The sequence below is a fragment of the Oncorhynchus keta genome, chromosome 26, assembly GCF_023373465.1.
Source record: "Oncorhynchus keta strain PuntledgeMale-10-30-2019 chromosome 26, Oket_V2, whole genome shotgun sequence".
Classification (NCBI taxonomy): Eukaryota; Metazoa; Chordata; class Actinopteri; order Salmoniformes; family Salmonidae; genus Oncorhynchus; species Oncorhynchus keta.
Genome location: NC_068446.1, coordinates 4,119,696 through 4,135,194, shown reverse-complemented (window position 1 = coordinate 4,135,194; position 15,499 = coordinate 4,119,696). Strand labels below are relative to the sequence as shown.

Sequence of the window (15,499 nt, the reverse complement as noted above, 5' to 3'; positions counted from 1 at the left end):
CAACTGAACTGTCAATCATGTCATCTCAACTGTACTGTGATTCAATCGATCTGAACAACCTTCCATGCCATGTACCATAATCTAAGTATAAAGACTGAGATCAAATATATTAGCATAATGTATGACTGATCGATCACATTGAGCCCTCCCTCATGAAAACGTACTACTGAACTACTACTCATCAGTACTACACAAGATACACACACAACCTACTGGTTTTACTACTTGATTGCTATTGAGATGTTTAGTAAAAAAGTAGTAGTGATTTATGTCGTAATTTAAGTAGTAATGAGTGGTAAATTGGGACATTTCTGTGAACACTACACATTTCCAATTCGAATCACTACATAATTCTTCCTGAATGACTACTGTGTAACTACTGAGCTTTTGGGTCTCTGTAAAATCTACAAATTCCTACAGTACATGATCACTATTGAATTACTACACAATGTCTACACATTACTGCTGTATGCCTACTCAATCTCTACCGAATTAATAGTGCAACCTCTGCATGTAGTGTTGTCACTACTGAATTGTTCTGAATCCTTTTTCATTTCCTACATAAACCATTTTGAATTACTATTGAAAACTCACACATGTACTATTGTTTTGCCTTTTCAAAATCACTATTGGCATCACATTTTCAGTACTATTACTACTAGACTAGTGCACATGTTATTTCTTCAAGTTTCTGACTGTACATATATCAAACAATTAATACATCTCAATTCAACTTTTACTTCAGTACCTAAAGATCCTCTTCTTTCCTCCACCGCATAACCTTTACCTTTTAGAAAGTCAAGCACAAGAGACAACCAATCAGAGGTTGCCTGAAGTCATCACAGAAAAAAACATTTGATAAACAATTTTGATCTTACCAACAATGGCCTCCAGTCATCTATTGTCAAGGGCCTCCTTGGCAACCACGTCAAAATAGGTATGTAGAATGGGTAAGTATACTACTATGAACATACTGTACAATTGGATGCAAACACACATACGTATTACCTACTGCAGCATGACGAAAACAAAGGCTACATAGTTACATTTCAATGGGGCTAACAAACAGCTAGGCTAAACACAATACATCTCTATGACAACGGCGAAGACCATTTTGGCAAGCGATCTTTTTGATGTTGTAAAAAGTTAAGTGGATAAACAATGACATTAAAGTATTCATAAAACATAAAGAAAAGTTAAACGTACAGATGGTGCTAGCATAAGGGCTATGAAAGACAGGATGATGAAGGATGTAAAATGACTTCATTCGGGATAGTCAAACAGTAGCTTGCTAACAACAATCAACGACTTCCTGTTTTGTCTTCTGTGGTCACGAGCACAGGAAGTGCAGCCACTGGATGCAATATAAAGAACGTCCACTAGATGGGAGTAAAGCGTCTGGCTGAGGTTTTGCAGTTTGTTCGCTAACATTAGCAGTCATTACATTCATTTTTTATTCTATGAATGTTAAATTGAAGGCCATATCTCAAGTTAATTTTGAACTGTCTTACTTTATCAATATAAAATGTGAAAGATGTGTTAATGTCTTGTTGTCGTTAGATAATTTGCAAAGAAAAGATAAAGCATTTCAAGTAGGTTTGTACTCATGGATTATTATCTTGGACAAAACTTTATTTTCTTATGTCCTTTGATCGAGAATAAGTTTTCATCTTTTGCATTTGTAAATTCTATCTACTCCGATTTCAGAGCGCTCTCGTCTGTGTGTGCCAGAGCGCGCAATAAATGATACATGTAGGAACGAGCAACACCCGCTGAATATGACCAGTGTCAGTAAATGTTGGCTAAAAAGTATCTAATTCAATTGTTGCCAGCAACACAGTTAGTCACTAATGCTCTAGATAAACAGTCTAACCAGCTCTGCTTGGGCGAGTAAAATGGCAAGAGTGAGGTGTTCTCTCATTTGTGTTCGGAAGTAGCTTGTGCGCTGGACTGCAGTTGTGAGGAACGCTCAGATCAACCCTACTCCTCAACCAGAGCGTCCAGTATCAATGGTGCAGTGTGCGCTCTGAATTTATGATTAGACAATCTGACAACAACGCTCTGAATGTACAAACACGCTCTGACACACTAGAGGCAATTTAGGACCGCACCCTTTGTGGTCAATCAAATGTATTTTGGCATCGATCAAATGGGTGGATAGGCAGGCATGTTCCCATTCCGTTGTCAAAACGTGGGTTGGGACCAGCATGCATTGGCAGGCAAGCTGCAGATCGAGCCGGCTACTATTCCCCATCTTTATCAGTGCAATTTTTGACGACCAACTAGTTGAAAAAGTTAGAGGGTTTATCTAATGTTCCCTCATTAGATTTGAGCTAATCTCGCTCTGGTTAGCATTAGTTGTTGATCGTGTTGTTGTTGATGTGCATAACTGAAGGAGAGAAAACCTACCTTTTCATGTTTTTTTGATCAATAGGACCATGAAGATCCCAAATGTAAGAGGACTCCCGTGATAACTGTGTAGAAAACCATGAATGTGTATTTTGTGGTAGTACAGTTCAAATGAATGATGGCAGGCCCATGTGGCAAATGGCTTATTTGCATATAGGCCTACTGTAGCTCTGCTCTGCTCTGCTCTGCTCTGGCACCCAGGTCAGAGTAGACTCTGGTCCTGGACAAGACAATGGTTTTATTAACTGCAGTGTCTATTAATTGTCCAAACGCACAGGCTTTTTCCCGCTCTACATTGCTATGTAATTTTCACAAATGCCTTACTTTACATCATTCTATGAGTTCATGAACGTGATATATGACCATATAATATATACTTGACCATATCTAAGTGCTGGCTTAGCAGAAAATGTACAAATAAATACAAATAAGTGTAATATTATTCCTATGGGTGTATATGAACTGATTTTAATAAGATTACATGCTGCTAAAATGCTGTCAGTTCCACTTAAAAAATGTCCTGCATCGGGACTCTGGGGTGGAAGGGTACATTTTGAAAGTATGCTAATGATTAGAATCATATGATGTCTTAGGTTGAATTATTTTCAAATGGTGACAGTTTCGTTGCAAACAAGACACTGGGTTGGCATCACAAAAATGTGGCAAGATGAACGCATAGGCCTATCTCTCTCTGTCTGTTCTCCCCTGAAACGTATGTTTTCATTATCCACCTTTCTTTTGGGACTTTTTGAGAGCGACATTTTTCAAGGCAAGGAATCTGATTGTTTTGAGCTAATAAAATGTATGGTACGCCATCTGTTTTTCCCTAATCAACGCACAGAGAAATAGACATAGGCTACAAAACGAGAGACATGTTATTGTCATTGATTTGATGTTGTACTACCAGATGTGTTAAAAATAATGTTCAAAATAGTATAGATCTATGATTTAGGCAGCTATTATATTATTATTAGCTTAGAAAAAGTGTGGTATTAAACAGTATAATAATGTAACGTAGCCTTGTCACAATGTAATATCACAACTTCCACTTCACTTCAATATATACTAGTATTAAAGGTTGGCGTATCGCCTTTGTGAGAGCATAGCGTTTAAATTGCATTTTTTTTTGTTACATTTAGGCTCTAACATTGATCACCAATTACATAAATGGATGGGGCATTAATCAGATCTGTGATGTCACAAGTCAGTATTGGTGAAATCTAACACTAGCTGCTACTTGGGATGGATACGGACGGCTCCTCATGTATCAGTGCAAGTCAAGGCAAATGCAGAAACGACAGCCTGGAGGTTAATAAGAAGCTCTCTACTCTCTCTGGTAGTTGGAGACCACTCAATAGAAAACATCAGAATCGGAAAGTTCTTATGCGCACTGTAAATACCACATTTAAATATTGTAATTATTTGGCGCACTGCTCTGCTCTTCATACATTGATTAACATTTACAGTCACTACCAGCGTGCGCACCTCTTTGGTAGGTGGAGAGGAAATAATAATCACTCTCCACGAACCCCAAAGCAAAGGAGTTGGGAGAAATTTTGAGTGAGTGGGAAAGCGGTGCTTGCTCGTTGGACTACATGCAATGAAGAAATTCTAAGGTGGCAGTCTTTGTTCATTTACGCTTCCTTCGGCTGTATGTGACCAAGGACTATCTCATGAACCGGTATCCTCTTGCGTGAAATTCTGTTTTCACTTAGAACTCTGCTTCCTGGACAAATGCATACAAATGCATTTAGGAGCCCAACGGACAAGAAGGAGTGGACACGTTTCTCCCACAGCAATAACGTGAGTAAGAAATGAGCCTCGCGGAAAAATGCATAGCCTAATGTAAAACTATTCGATTGTAAAATGCAAATAGAAATATAAGTAATGCAACATAAATGGATATGTAGTATGAAAAGTGCAAGTTAACCAATTATCCTTGACCAAACGGAGGTTACACTTGCCTGTTCTGACAGGTCTGTGAGAGGAATCAGCTGAGTTTATTTAGCTTGTTGGCATTTTTCCATAAACTGTAGAGAGTGCGCTGACCAGCACCAGCCTATAATAGCAAGTAGGCTTATGTGAAGCAGAGATTGTCCACACAAAAGTGAAACAAACGTTTCGGCTCAATTGGTTGTTAAATCGAATCGTAGGCTACATTAATTAATTGGGTGATAAATTCAGCGTTTATCTTGTTGCGAACTAGCATTCAGCCAGCAGTCGTGGCTTTGACCTCTCCAACAGTCATGTTGCATGCACAATTGATCTACCAGGTAATCCTGTAAACCCGGTTCTGGCTGCAACCCAGGTCTTTTGTCACATAGGCTACAAGTAGTTTATTAACAGTTTTGTAAAATTTGGAGACCAAGTTGCCTTGCGCAACAATGATGGTGCAGCCGGTCTTAACAAAAAGTTTGACCTCCTTGGCATTGGCTAAACAAACATAAGGACATAATGCTTTATTATGTTCATATTTACATATAGCCATGCTGTTTTTGTAGTGCTGTATCATTTGACTGGGACTGTGGAGTGGTGTAGAAATTCACATGCTCTTGGAAGACCACAGAGCATGCAGGACAGAGGAAGTAACGTTGGCTAGACGTCTGTTGCCAATGAGTCTTTTTTTAAATTAAAATGGAACGCTATATGATCTAAAAGAGTAAAGCCAGATACAAAACACATTTACAAACAATGAGTGTATGTATATTGTTAATTTGCCTTTGCAAAAGTATGTATGGTTCTTATTCTCCCTGAGACAAGTAAAGTGTAATTTATAGTAAGGTTATTATAGTTTAGTTTTATACTATTTTTATTTCTCTTTGTTGTTTGAGTTTTATTTTGAATTCAGTTAAGTTTTTGTTAGTTTTCAGACCTGATTTGCTAGTTTCTATTTTTTTGGGAGATACCCGATATTTTCCTTGCCCCCCAAAATACGACACACACACACACACACACACACACACACACACACACACACACACACACACACACACACACACACACACACACACACACACACACACACACACACACACACACACACACACACACACACACACACAGTCTTGTACAGCTAACCTTGTAAGGACACACAATTCAGTCCCATTAAAAATAAAAAATAAATCCTAACCCCTAAACCTAACTCGTACTCTTACCCTAACCTTAACCCTAAACCTAACCCGTACTCTTTCCCTAACCTTAACCTAAACCATACTTTTTCCCTAACCTTAACCCTAAACCGCACTCTTACCCTAACCCTAACCTTAACCCAGAAACCTTAACCCTAAATCTAGCTCCTAACCCTTAACGTAATTCTAATTCTAACCCTAACCCTAAACCCCCTAGAAACAGCATTTGACCTCGTGGGGACTAACAAAATGTCCCCAGGAAGTCACATTTTTGTTTGTTTACTATTCTTGTGGTGACTTCTGGTCACCACAATAATAGTAAAACACACGCACGCACGCACGCACGCACGCACGCACGCACGCACGCACGCACGCACGCACACACACACACACACACACACACACACACACACACGTCTAAGGCACTGCATCTCAGTGCAAGAGGCATCACTACAGTCCCTGGTTCGAATCCAGGCAGTATCACATCCGGCCGTGATTGGTTGTCCCATGGGGCGGCGCACAATTGGCCGGGGTAGGCAGTCATCTTTACTGACTTGCCTAGTTAAATAAAGGTCACACACACACACACACACACACACACACACACACACACACACACACACACACACACACACACACACACACACACACACACTGACCAAAAAGTTATTTAGTAGGAATTTAGTTATGTCCCCATATTTAAAACCTATTTCTTTAACTTACTTGCTGTGCTGTTTCATTGTTAATTTGTTCAGTCTCAACCAGGATTTCATCTTACATTCAGCAGTGAGATTTCAGCTCGGTCTGTCCGTGGCCTCTCTTCCTCGTTGCGCACTGTCGCTGTGTCCATTTCCATCTTGTCCAGCTGTGTATGTAACATTTCACCTAAACCCTGTTTCTTGTCTGCATCGAAGTGGCGGTCCTTGTACCTAGCATCGAGCATGGTGGGGACACAATAAAGACACAATAAAGAGGCTCAGAGAGAATACCACCGAATCGCAGTTTTGTTGAGCAGGCGTTTCAATGCCATGACAGAGGGTATCACGTCTGCTGCAGACGCAGTTGATGAGCTTATTTCTCAAGTCAGTTGTTTGAATGGCGCTAGGAGTGTGTTCATGTTTCAAACATGTTCTCAAATGCCATTGAAATGGCAGCAGCGGTATGAGAACCAGCACATTCTTGAGCATGCAATACGGCTTTCCTCAGTACGAAATCCTCGTCGACCCACTGTGCTGTCAGACTCCACATGCTCATGGGGCTGACATCGCTGGTCCAAATGTCAGTCGTGACGTCCATAGCAAGTAGCGTAATGAATTCCATTATCTTGGCGTTATTGGATTTCGCTTTGAGTTGTCTCGCTGAAATTTTCTTACTCTTTCAAATGACTGCTCAACTTTAACTTGTTTAGTTGATGGAAGTGTGCGCTTATTATTTTTCGGCTTTTGTTCTGTGTAGCGCTGTATTTTTCATGGCATCATTACATTATCTACTTATGTTATCCTTTTGTGACTAGGGGGCAGTATTTTAATTTTTGGAGAAATAACGTTTCCGTAGTAAACAGGATATTTTGTCAGGACCAGATGCTAGAATATGCATATAATTGACAGCTTAGCATAGAAAACACTGTAAAGTTTCCAAAACTGTACAAATATTGTCTGTGAGTATAACAGAACTGATATTGCAAGCGAAAGCCTGAGAAAAATCCAATCCGGAAGTGCCTCATGTTTTGAAAGCGCTGCGTTCCAATGCGTCCCTATTGAGCAGTGAATGGGCTATCAACCAGATTACTTTTTCTCCATATTCCCCAAGGTGTCTACAGCATTGTGACATAGTTTTACGCATTTGATTTGTACCTTGTCAGCTCAGGGATTCAATCTTGCAACCTTACAGTTAACTAGTCCAACGCTCTAACCACCTGCCTCATGAGGATTCTGCGAACTAGTATTAAACTTATCTTATAAAAAACAATAAATTAATAACCTCTTAGAGCAAGTTGAGACGCTAGCGTCTCATTTAGCCAACAGGAAATGCAAATGCGCAACGCCAAATGCTAATAGTACTCGCTAAAACTAAAACTTTCATTAAAACACACATGCAGGGTACTCAATTAAAGCTACACTCGTTGTGAATCTAGCCAACATGTCAGATTTTTAAAATGCTTTTCGGCGAAAGCATGAGAAGCTATTATCTGATAGCATGCAACCCCCCGAAATACCTGAAGGGGACGTAAACAAAAGAATTAGCGTAGCCGGCGCTACACAAAACTCAGAAATAAAATATAAAACATTCATTACCTTTGACGAGCTTCTTTGTTGGCACTCCTATATGTCCCATAAACATCACAATTGGGTCTTTTTTCCGATTAAATCCGTCCATGTATACCCAAAATGTCCATTTATGAAGCCTGTCTGATCCAGGAAAAAACTGCTTTCCAAAACGGTACGTCATTTTTTTAAATTAAAAAAGTTGCCTATAAACTTTGACAAAACACTTCAAACTACTTTTGCAATCCAACTTCAGGTATTAGTAAACGTTAATAATCGATCAAATTGATCACGGGGCGATCTGTATTCAATAGCAGCAGGTCTTGAAATCATTGTCGATATTCTCTCTTTCATAACTTCCTCCGGTGTACTCGATGACAGGAAGTGCCTATTCTTCATTTCACCAAGGATTAACTTCAACCCAATTGCCAAGACTGGCGACATCGTGTGGAAGCTGTAGGAATTGTAAACTGGGCCCTATCTATTTTCCCTTGCCATAGACAATACAGGGAACTGGCGGAGGGATATATATATATTTTTTGGTGAACAGTTTTCCTTGGGGTTTTGCCTGCTACACATGTTCTGTTATAGTCACAGACATGATTTAACCAGTTGTAGAAACTTCAGAGTGTGTTCTATCCACACATACTAATCATATGCATATACTATATTCCTGGCATGAGTAGCAGGATGTTGAAATTTTGCACGATTTTTAACAAAACGTTGAAAAATTCACCCGATCTTTAAGAGGTTTTAATCAATCATAATCACTAGTTATAACTACACATGGTTGATAACATTACTAGTTTATCTAGCGTGTCCTGCGTTGCATATATTCGATGTGGTGCGCATTCGCGAAAAAGGACTGTCGCTGCTCCAACGTGTACCTAACCATAAACATCCATGCCTTTCTTAAAATCAATACACAGAAGTATATATTTTTAAACCTGAATATTTAGCTAAAAGAAATCCAGGATAGCAGGCAATATTAACCAGGTGAAATTGTGTCACTTCTCTTGCGCTCATTGCATGCAGAGTCAGGGTATATGCAGCAGTTTGGGCCGCCTGGCTCGTTGCGAACTCATTTGCCAGAATTTTACGTAATAATGACATAACATTGAAGGTTGTGCAATGTAACAGCAATATTTAGACTTATGGATGCCACCCATTAGATAAAATGCGGAACGGTTCCGTATTTCACTGAAAGAATAAATGTTTTGTTTTCAAGATGATAGTTTCCGGATTCGGCCATATTAATGACCTAAGGCTTGTATTTCTGTGTGTTTTTATGTTATAATTAAGTCTATGATTTCATAGAGCAGTCTGACTGAGCGATGGTATGCACCAGCAGGCTCGTAAGCATTCATTCAAACAGCACTTTCGTGCGTTTTGCCAGCAGCTCTTCGCAATGCTTCAAGCATTATTTTTTTAGGTTAAATTGATTTTATTGATGTATTATATTAAGTTAAAATTGCCAGGTTTCCTCCAGATGTGACGCTTGACATTCAGGTCAAAGAGTTCAGTCTTGGTTTCATTCTAAAAGACCATTGAAGACTCATGTTAAAAGGATCCACCAGCTTTCATATGTTCTCAGAATCTTGCACATATTGCACTGTGTTTTGCATTATTTAAACCAAATTGAACATGTTTCAGTGTTCATTCAGTATTGTTGTTACAAATTAATATATATATATATATATATATATATATATATATATATATATATATAAAAATTGTATAAATAAAATCGGCCAATTAAGTCTCTAGTAGGGATGGTATTGGCCAGGTGATGAGCGGTGCCAGGTTTCCTCCAGATGTGACGCTTGACATTCAGGTCAAAGAGTTCAGTCTTGGTTTCATCAGACCAGAGAATCTTGTTTCTCATGGTTAGAGTCCTTTAGGTGCATATTGGCAAACTCCAAGCGGGCTGCCGTGTGCCTTTTATTGAAGAGTGCCTTCCTTCTGGCTCCAAAGATGGTTAGCCTTCTGGAAGGTTCTCACATCTCCACAGAGGAACTCTGGATCTCTGTCAGTGTGACCATTGGGTTCTTGGTCACCTCCCTGACCAAGGCCTTTCTCCCCTGATTGCTCAGTTTGGCCAGGTGGCCAGCTCTAGGAAGAGTCTTGGTGGTTCCACATTTCTTCCATTTAATAATGATAGAGGCCACTATGTTCTTGGGGACTTTCAATGTTGCAGCAATTTGTCTGTACCCTTCCCCAGATCTGTGCCTCGACACAATCCTGTCTCTGAGCTTTTGGTCTGGAGTGCATTAAATTAATATCTGAGCAGTGCCAACATATACTTATTTTCTCCCAAGAACATATCCACACACTCAAAAATAAGAGTATGGTTACAGTACAATGTTGTGCCCTGTACATATTAGGTACCTTCAGAGGTACACAGGAATTCACATGGTACTGGTCAGTGCCTTTTAGGGTACATGTGCAGACAATCTATTTTATGCCATGGCATTGTTGAAGACTTTCTGATTGACTTGTAGGGCATTCTAAAGCATGAATTATTTCCTTATAACGCATGGTATATGTGTACGGTAGAATTCAATGGCTATAGTTCATCCTTACATGTTCTATGTTTGTGCTGCTTTTGAAAGTAAAAGTCTAATGGAAAACATTATTGAATTTGATTTTCATAATGGCAAGCTGGTACGGATGGTTTGATAACCTAGTACTTCTGTTTGGTTACCACAGCAAATACTGTAGTTGTCTAGTAAACTTTCTCTACACAATATTTTCGATGTACAGTCGGGTACAATCATTACTGCACTTTGAAATGTAGGTGGTGGCAATGTGCTGGGTTGGGCTCATTAGGATATTTGGGGACATGGTGTAAAATATGTTGTATTTGTGCCAGCCGTCAGTGGAAATGTTGTATGAGTTTACGTGGTTAATGAAGGTTGAGCACCTCTGTTGGCAATCAGTGTAAGAACTTGTGACAATCAAGAGCTGCACTCTTAAGATGTTACTGTGTAATTTTCATGAGCTTAATATTCAATAACTTGCAGTCAGCTAGCTGCAACTCAGTTAAATGTAAATGTCACAATAACGTACTGTAGCTCATCTGTCACACTCACTGACCTGATGTTGTGGAAGGGAAGTGAGTATTACAAGTATATACTGTCGCAACTAGCTATAAATGAAATATTATATCTCTTTGGTATCACATGTGCTTATGTCAGCCTTTAACCAGGCTGGAGAACTGACAGTGTACAAGTGTATGCTGAGTTTAGACGAGGGACGCAAAAAACCATCATACCAGTCGGCATAGCGGGACAAGAAAGCAAGAAAGATGGTGACGCCAACAACAACCCAGCACTATGGTATGCATTGCTATGGTGATTTCAGTAAACAAACGGTGCAACTCAACATCCAGTAGAAAACAACACTACGGCAGATAGTTTAAATATTTTAACTCTGTCAGCAAGTTCCGTCTACTGTGGGGTGATGACATTCACCGTTTTGCACTCATTGAAAACAATGACATTCGGTTTACCGTCTACCGTCTCTACCTCATACCATGTAAACACAGCATTAGCGTTAATGAACAGAATACAACAGAGCATATTTGCTGGGATGACATTCCCTCTCGTTGGAGACCAAAAAAAAAAGAGCTTGCTGAAAGCCACGCCTCCAATATTCTGATAGGCTGCCGTGGCTACAGTATGCTGCCAATTAACAAGTAATGTTTGTCAACAGAAGAGTCAGCGAAGCCATAGTACGTTACTAGCATGTATTGCTCGTCGCAGCCAGCTGCCTGTAAGTTGTGTGAATTTTACAATAACTTATAGTTAAGTAAATACAAATTCACAGCAACAAGTTGCCCTTAATTTACCAGAGAATTCACTTCTTACAGTGCAACCAATTAATGACACATGCTCTAACAATGTTGACACAACAGACGGCATCAAAAGACGTGCTCAACTTGCATCGTCATAACCATAGTAAACTGACACCATGGCCCTCAAGTATGCTAATGAGGCCCACCTTATATTGTACAGGGAAAAATTTCCCCCACCTGTGACCATCCCTATATATTGTGAGCACCCCATGTTGGTGGGGAAAACACAGGAATGTATTCCCTAGTCTGCCATATTATAAACTTACTTTTTTTTTTAGAGTCCCAGTCGTTAAAACCTGTTCCAAGCAAACCTGGTGGCGCTTTGCACCCCATCATTGTGAGAAACGTAATTTAACGTGTATGAGTTTTTGCACTCATTACCAAGAGGCTGCAAAATCTCCAAATCCCTGAAGCATTTGTGTATACTCTATGTCAAGTGTCCTTGAGCACTGATAGTTTTACATTGACGTAATGTTGGTGGTGATAATTGGACAATTAGCTTTTTCTTGATTCTGCCTGCCCCCTGTCAGCTACCTTCTGCCTGCCCCCTGTCAGCTACCTTCTGCCTGCCCCCTGCCAGCTACCTGCCTCCTCCTGCAGTCCTTTACAAATGAACACCTGCTGCGCTCTGCCCTTGAAACCAGCTCTCGGTCTCCCATCGTGTTCATTACACATATCTCCATATGCTCTCAGACCTGGTGTTGTAGCAGGATATGTGGCAGGACATTTCAGGTTGCTAGCGACCAAGAGGTTTTAAATCAAAATCCTAGATAAGGCTGAGGTCACAGTATGAAATAATATATATATTTTTTTACAGTAATTGAAATCAGAATAATTTTGCATACTGTCATTTAAAAAGAAATGACACCTTCAAGTTACTGTAAACAGTATACGTTGCAAAATGCAACAAAGATATAAATGCAACATGCAACAATTTCAACGATTTTACTGAGTTACAGTTCATATAAGGAAACCGGTCAATTAAAATAATTGAATTAGGCCCTAATCTAGGGATTAAACATGACTGGGCAGGGGCGTAGCCATGGGCGTGCCTGGGAGGGCATAGGCCCACTCACTTGGGAGCCGGGGCCACCCACTATGTAGCCAGGCCCAGCCAATCAGAATTAGTTTTTCCCCACAAATGGGCTTTATTACAGACAGAAATACTCCTCAGTTTCATCAGCTGTCAAGGTGGCTGGTCTCAGATGATCCTGCAGGTGAAGAAGACAGATGTGTAGGTCCTGGGCTGGTCTGGTTAAACATGGTCTGCGGTTGTGAGGCCGATTGGACATATTGCCAAATTCTATAAAACAACATTGGAGGTGGCTTATGGTAGAGAAATTAACATTACATTCTCTGGCAACAGCTCTGCGTGACATTCCTGCCGTCAGCATGACAATTGCACGTTCCCTCAACTTGAGACATCTGTGGCATTGCGTTGTGTGATAAAACTGCGCATTTTAGAGTAACCTTTTATTGTCCCCCAGCACAAGGTACACCTGTGCAATGGTCATGCTGTTTCATCAGCTTCTTGATATGCCACACCTGTCAGGTGGATGGATTATCTTGGCAAATGAGAAATGCTCACTAACAGGGATGAAAACAAATTGGTGCACACAATTAGAGAGAAATAAGGTTTTGTGCTTATGGAAAATTTCTGAGCTCTTTTATTTCAGCTCACGAAACATGGGACCAACACTTTATATGTTGCGCTTATATTTTTGTTCACTATAACCAGTTTTTGTATTGCCCTTGCTATAGCATCCATGTCTTACCTGAGGTGATTACCCTGCCATAGTAGATGACCACTACACAGTGTCTGTGATGGTTGAAGATAAGTCTGAGAGTTTGTGAGAACAATGTAGTTACACCTTGGGTCATTTCATGCACTTCATTCATGCTCAACTTTGGTAATCAGCCTTCCTCAAATGAATCTACTGTATGGACAGCTAATGTCTATCCTAACTCATTCTTAATATTGAGTTGCACCCCCTTTTGCCCTCAAGTCAGTTAAGCACAAATTCTTATTTTCAATGACGGCCTAGGAACAGTGGGTTAACTGCTTTGTTCAGGGGCAGAACCACAAATCTTTACCTTGTCAGCTCAGGACAACTGGGTGAAAGTGTTGTGGTCAGATGAGACCAAAATGGAGCTCTTTGGCATCAACTCAACTTGCCGTGTTTGGAGGAGGAGGAATGCTGCCTATGACCCCAAGAACACCATCCCCACTGTCAAACATGGAGGTGGAAACATATTAGCTAATATGTCCTGGGATATAAACATTGAGTTGTTATTTTACCTGAAATGCACAAGGACCGCTACTCCGACAAATAATCCACACATAAAACGGCCAACCGAATCGTTTCTAGTCATCTCTCCTCCTTCCAGGCTTTTTCATCGTTGAACTTATATGGTGATCGGCATCTAAACTTTCATAGTATTACCTCGACAACTGGCAACAAAGTTTGTCTTTCAATCACCCGCGTGGGTATAACCAATGAGGAGATGGCACGTGGGTACCTGCTTCTATAAACCAATGAGGAGATGGGAGAGGCAGGACTTGCAGCGCGTCTGCGTCACAAATAAGAATGACTCCTGTTTTAGCCCTTGGCATCGCAGACGCTCGTTGGTGCTCGTGAGCAGTGTGGGTGCAATAATTGAATAACATGGATTTCTAAATGTATTTTGTGACGCTCGCGCACGCGACGTGTCCGGTCTGGTCAGCATGTTAGCGCTATGACGTGTCCGGTCTGGTCAGCATGTTAGCGCTATGACAGACACAGTTAGTGATCCCTCTAAATTCTGTAAAACTGTTAATTCACTAAAGCGGGATCTAAGCAAGTATTTTAGACTCCGACATCATTACTGGAGAAGTTTATATTTGTGATGCCTTCAATCAGCATTTTATCTCAGCTGGTTTCAAATTTGAAATAAATCGTGGTCCTACTGTTCTTCCCACATACATCCTCCAGTTGCCTCGATGGATGGTCAGTCCACCTCACATGACTTTGGAAATGGTAGTCAGGGTTTATATTTTTGGAAACTCACAGAAACAGAAGTTCTTGCTGCCTTTATCAGCTATTTACACCAAGAAGTCATTGGGGGGTGACAATTTGGACCCGTCTTTGCTTGCAGCGCCCCTCATTGCTAGCTCAGTAACTTTAACTTTAGTATCAGGAGATATCCCAAAAGTGTGGAAAGCAGCTTTTGTACTGCAACTCAATAAGGGCAGGGATAGTAGTGACCTCAATAATTATCGACCAATTTCCAGCCTCCATTGTCTTGTGAATATCCTATAATCATTGGTCAACAAACAGCTACGTTATTTTATGTCTGTAAATAGTATTTTTAATGTTAATCCAGATTCATATCTAAACATAGTACCACTATGGCTACCGTGCTTGTTATAAATTATATTTCAAATGCCTTAAATGATAGAAAGAATTGAAATGTAAGAATTATAGTAAGGAGAATGATTTATTTCAGCTTTTATTTTCATCACATTCCAAGTGGGTCAGAAGTTTACATGCTACCAAATACTAATTGAGTGTATTGCCTTTAAATTGTTTAACTTGGGTCAAACGTTTCAAGTCGCCTTCCACAAGCATCCCACAATAAGTTGGGTGAATTTTCTCCCATTCCCCCTGACAGAGCTGGTGTCACTGAGTCAGGTTCGTAGGCCTTCTTGCTCGCACACGCTTTTTCAGTTCTGCCCACACATTTTCTATAGGATTGAGTTCAGGGCTTTGTTATGGTCACTCCAATAACTTGACTTTGTTGTTCTTAAGCCATTTTGCCACAACTTTGGAAGTATGCTTGGGGTCATTGTCCATTTGGAAGAC

At 40.2% G+C, this 15,499-nt stretch overlaps 1 protein-coding gene across 1 annotated transcript in view; it reads left to right on the top strand.

Moving 5' to 3' along the window:
• Positions 1-3,668: 3,668 nt before the first annotated feature.
• Positions 3,669-15,499, top strand: part of LOC118358617 (collagen alpha-1(XXIV) chain-like) — an 88,423-nt gene continuing 76,592 nt past the window's right edge. Inside the window, exon 1 of the mRNA XM_052481151.1 lies at positions 3,669-4,212. Within this exon, the coding sequence (XP_052337111.1) occupies positions 4,154-4,212 (59 nt within the window). The 5' untranslated portion in view covers positions 3,669-4,153. The remainder of the gene's footprint in view (positions 4,213-15,499) is intronic.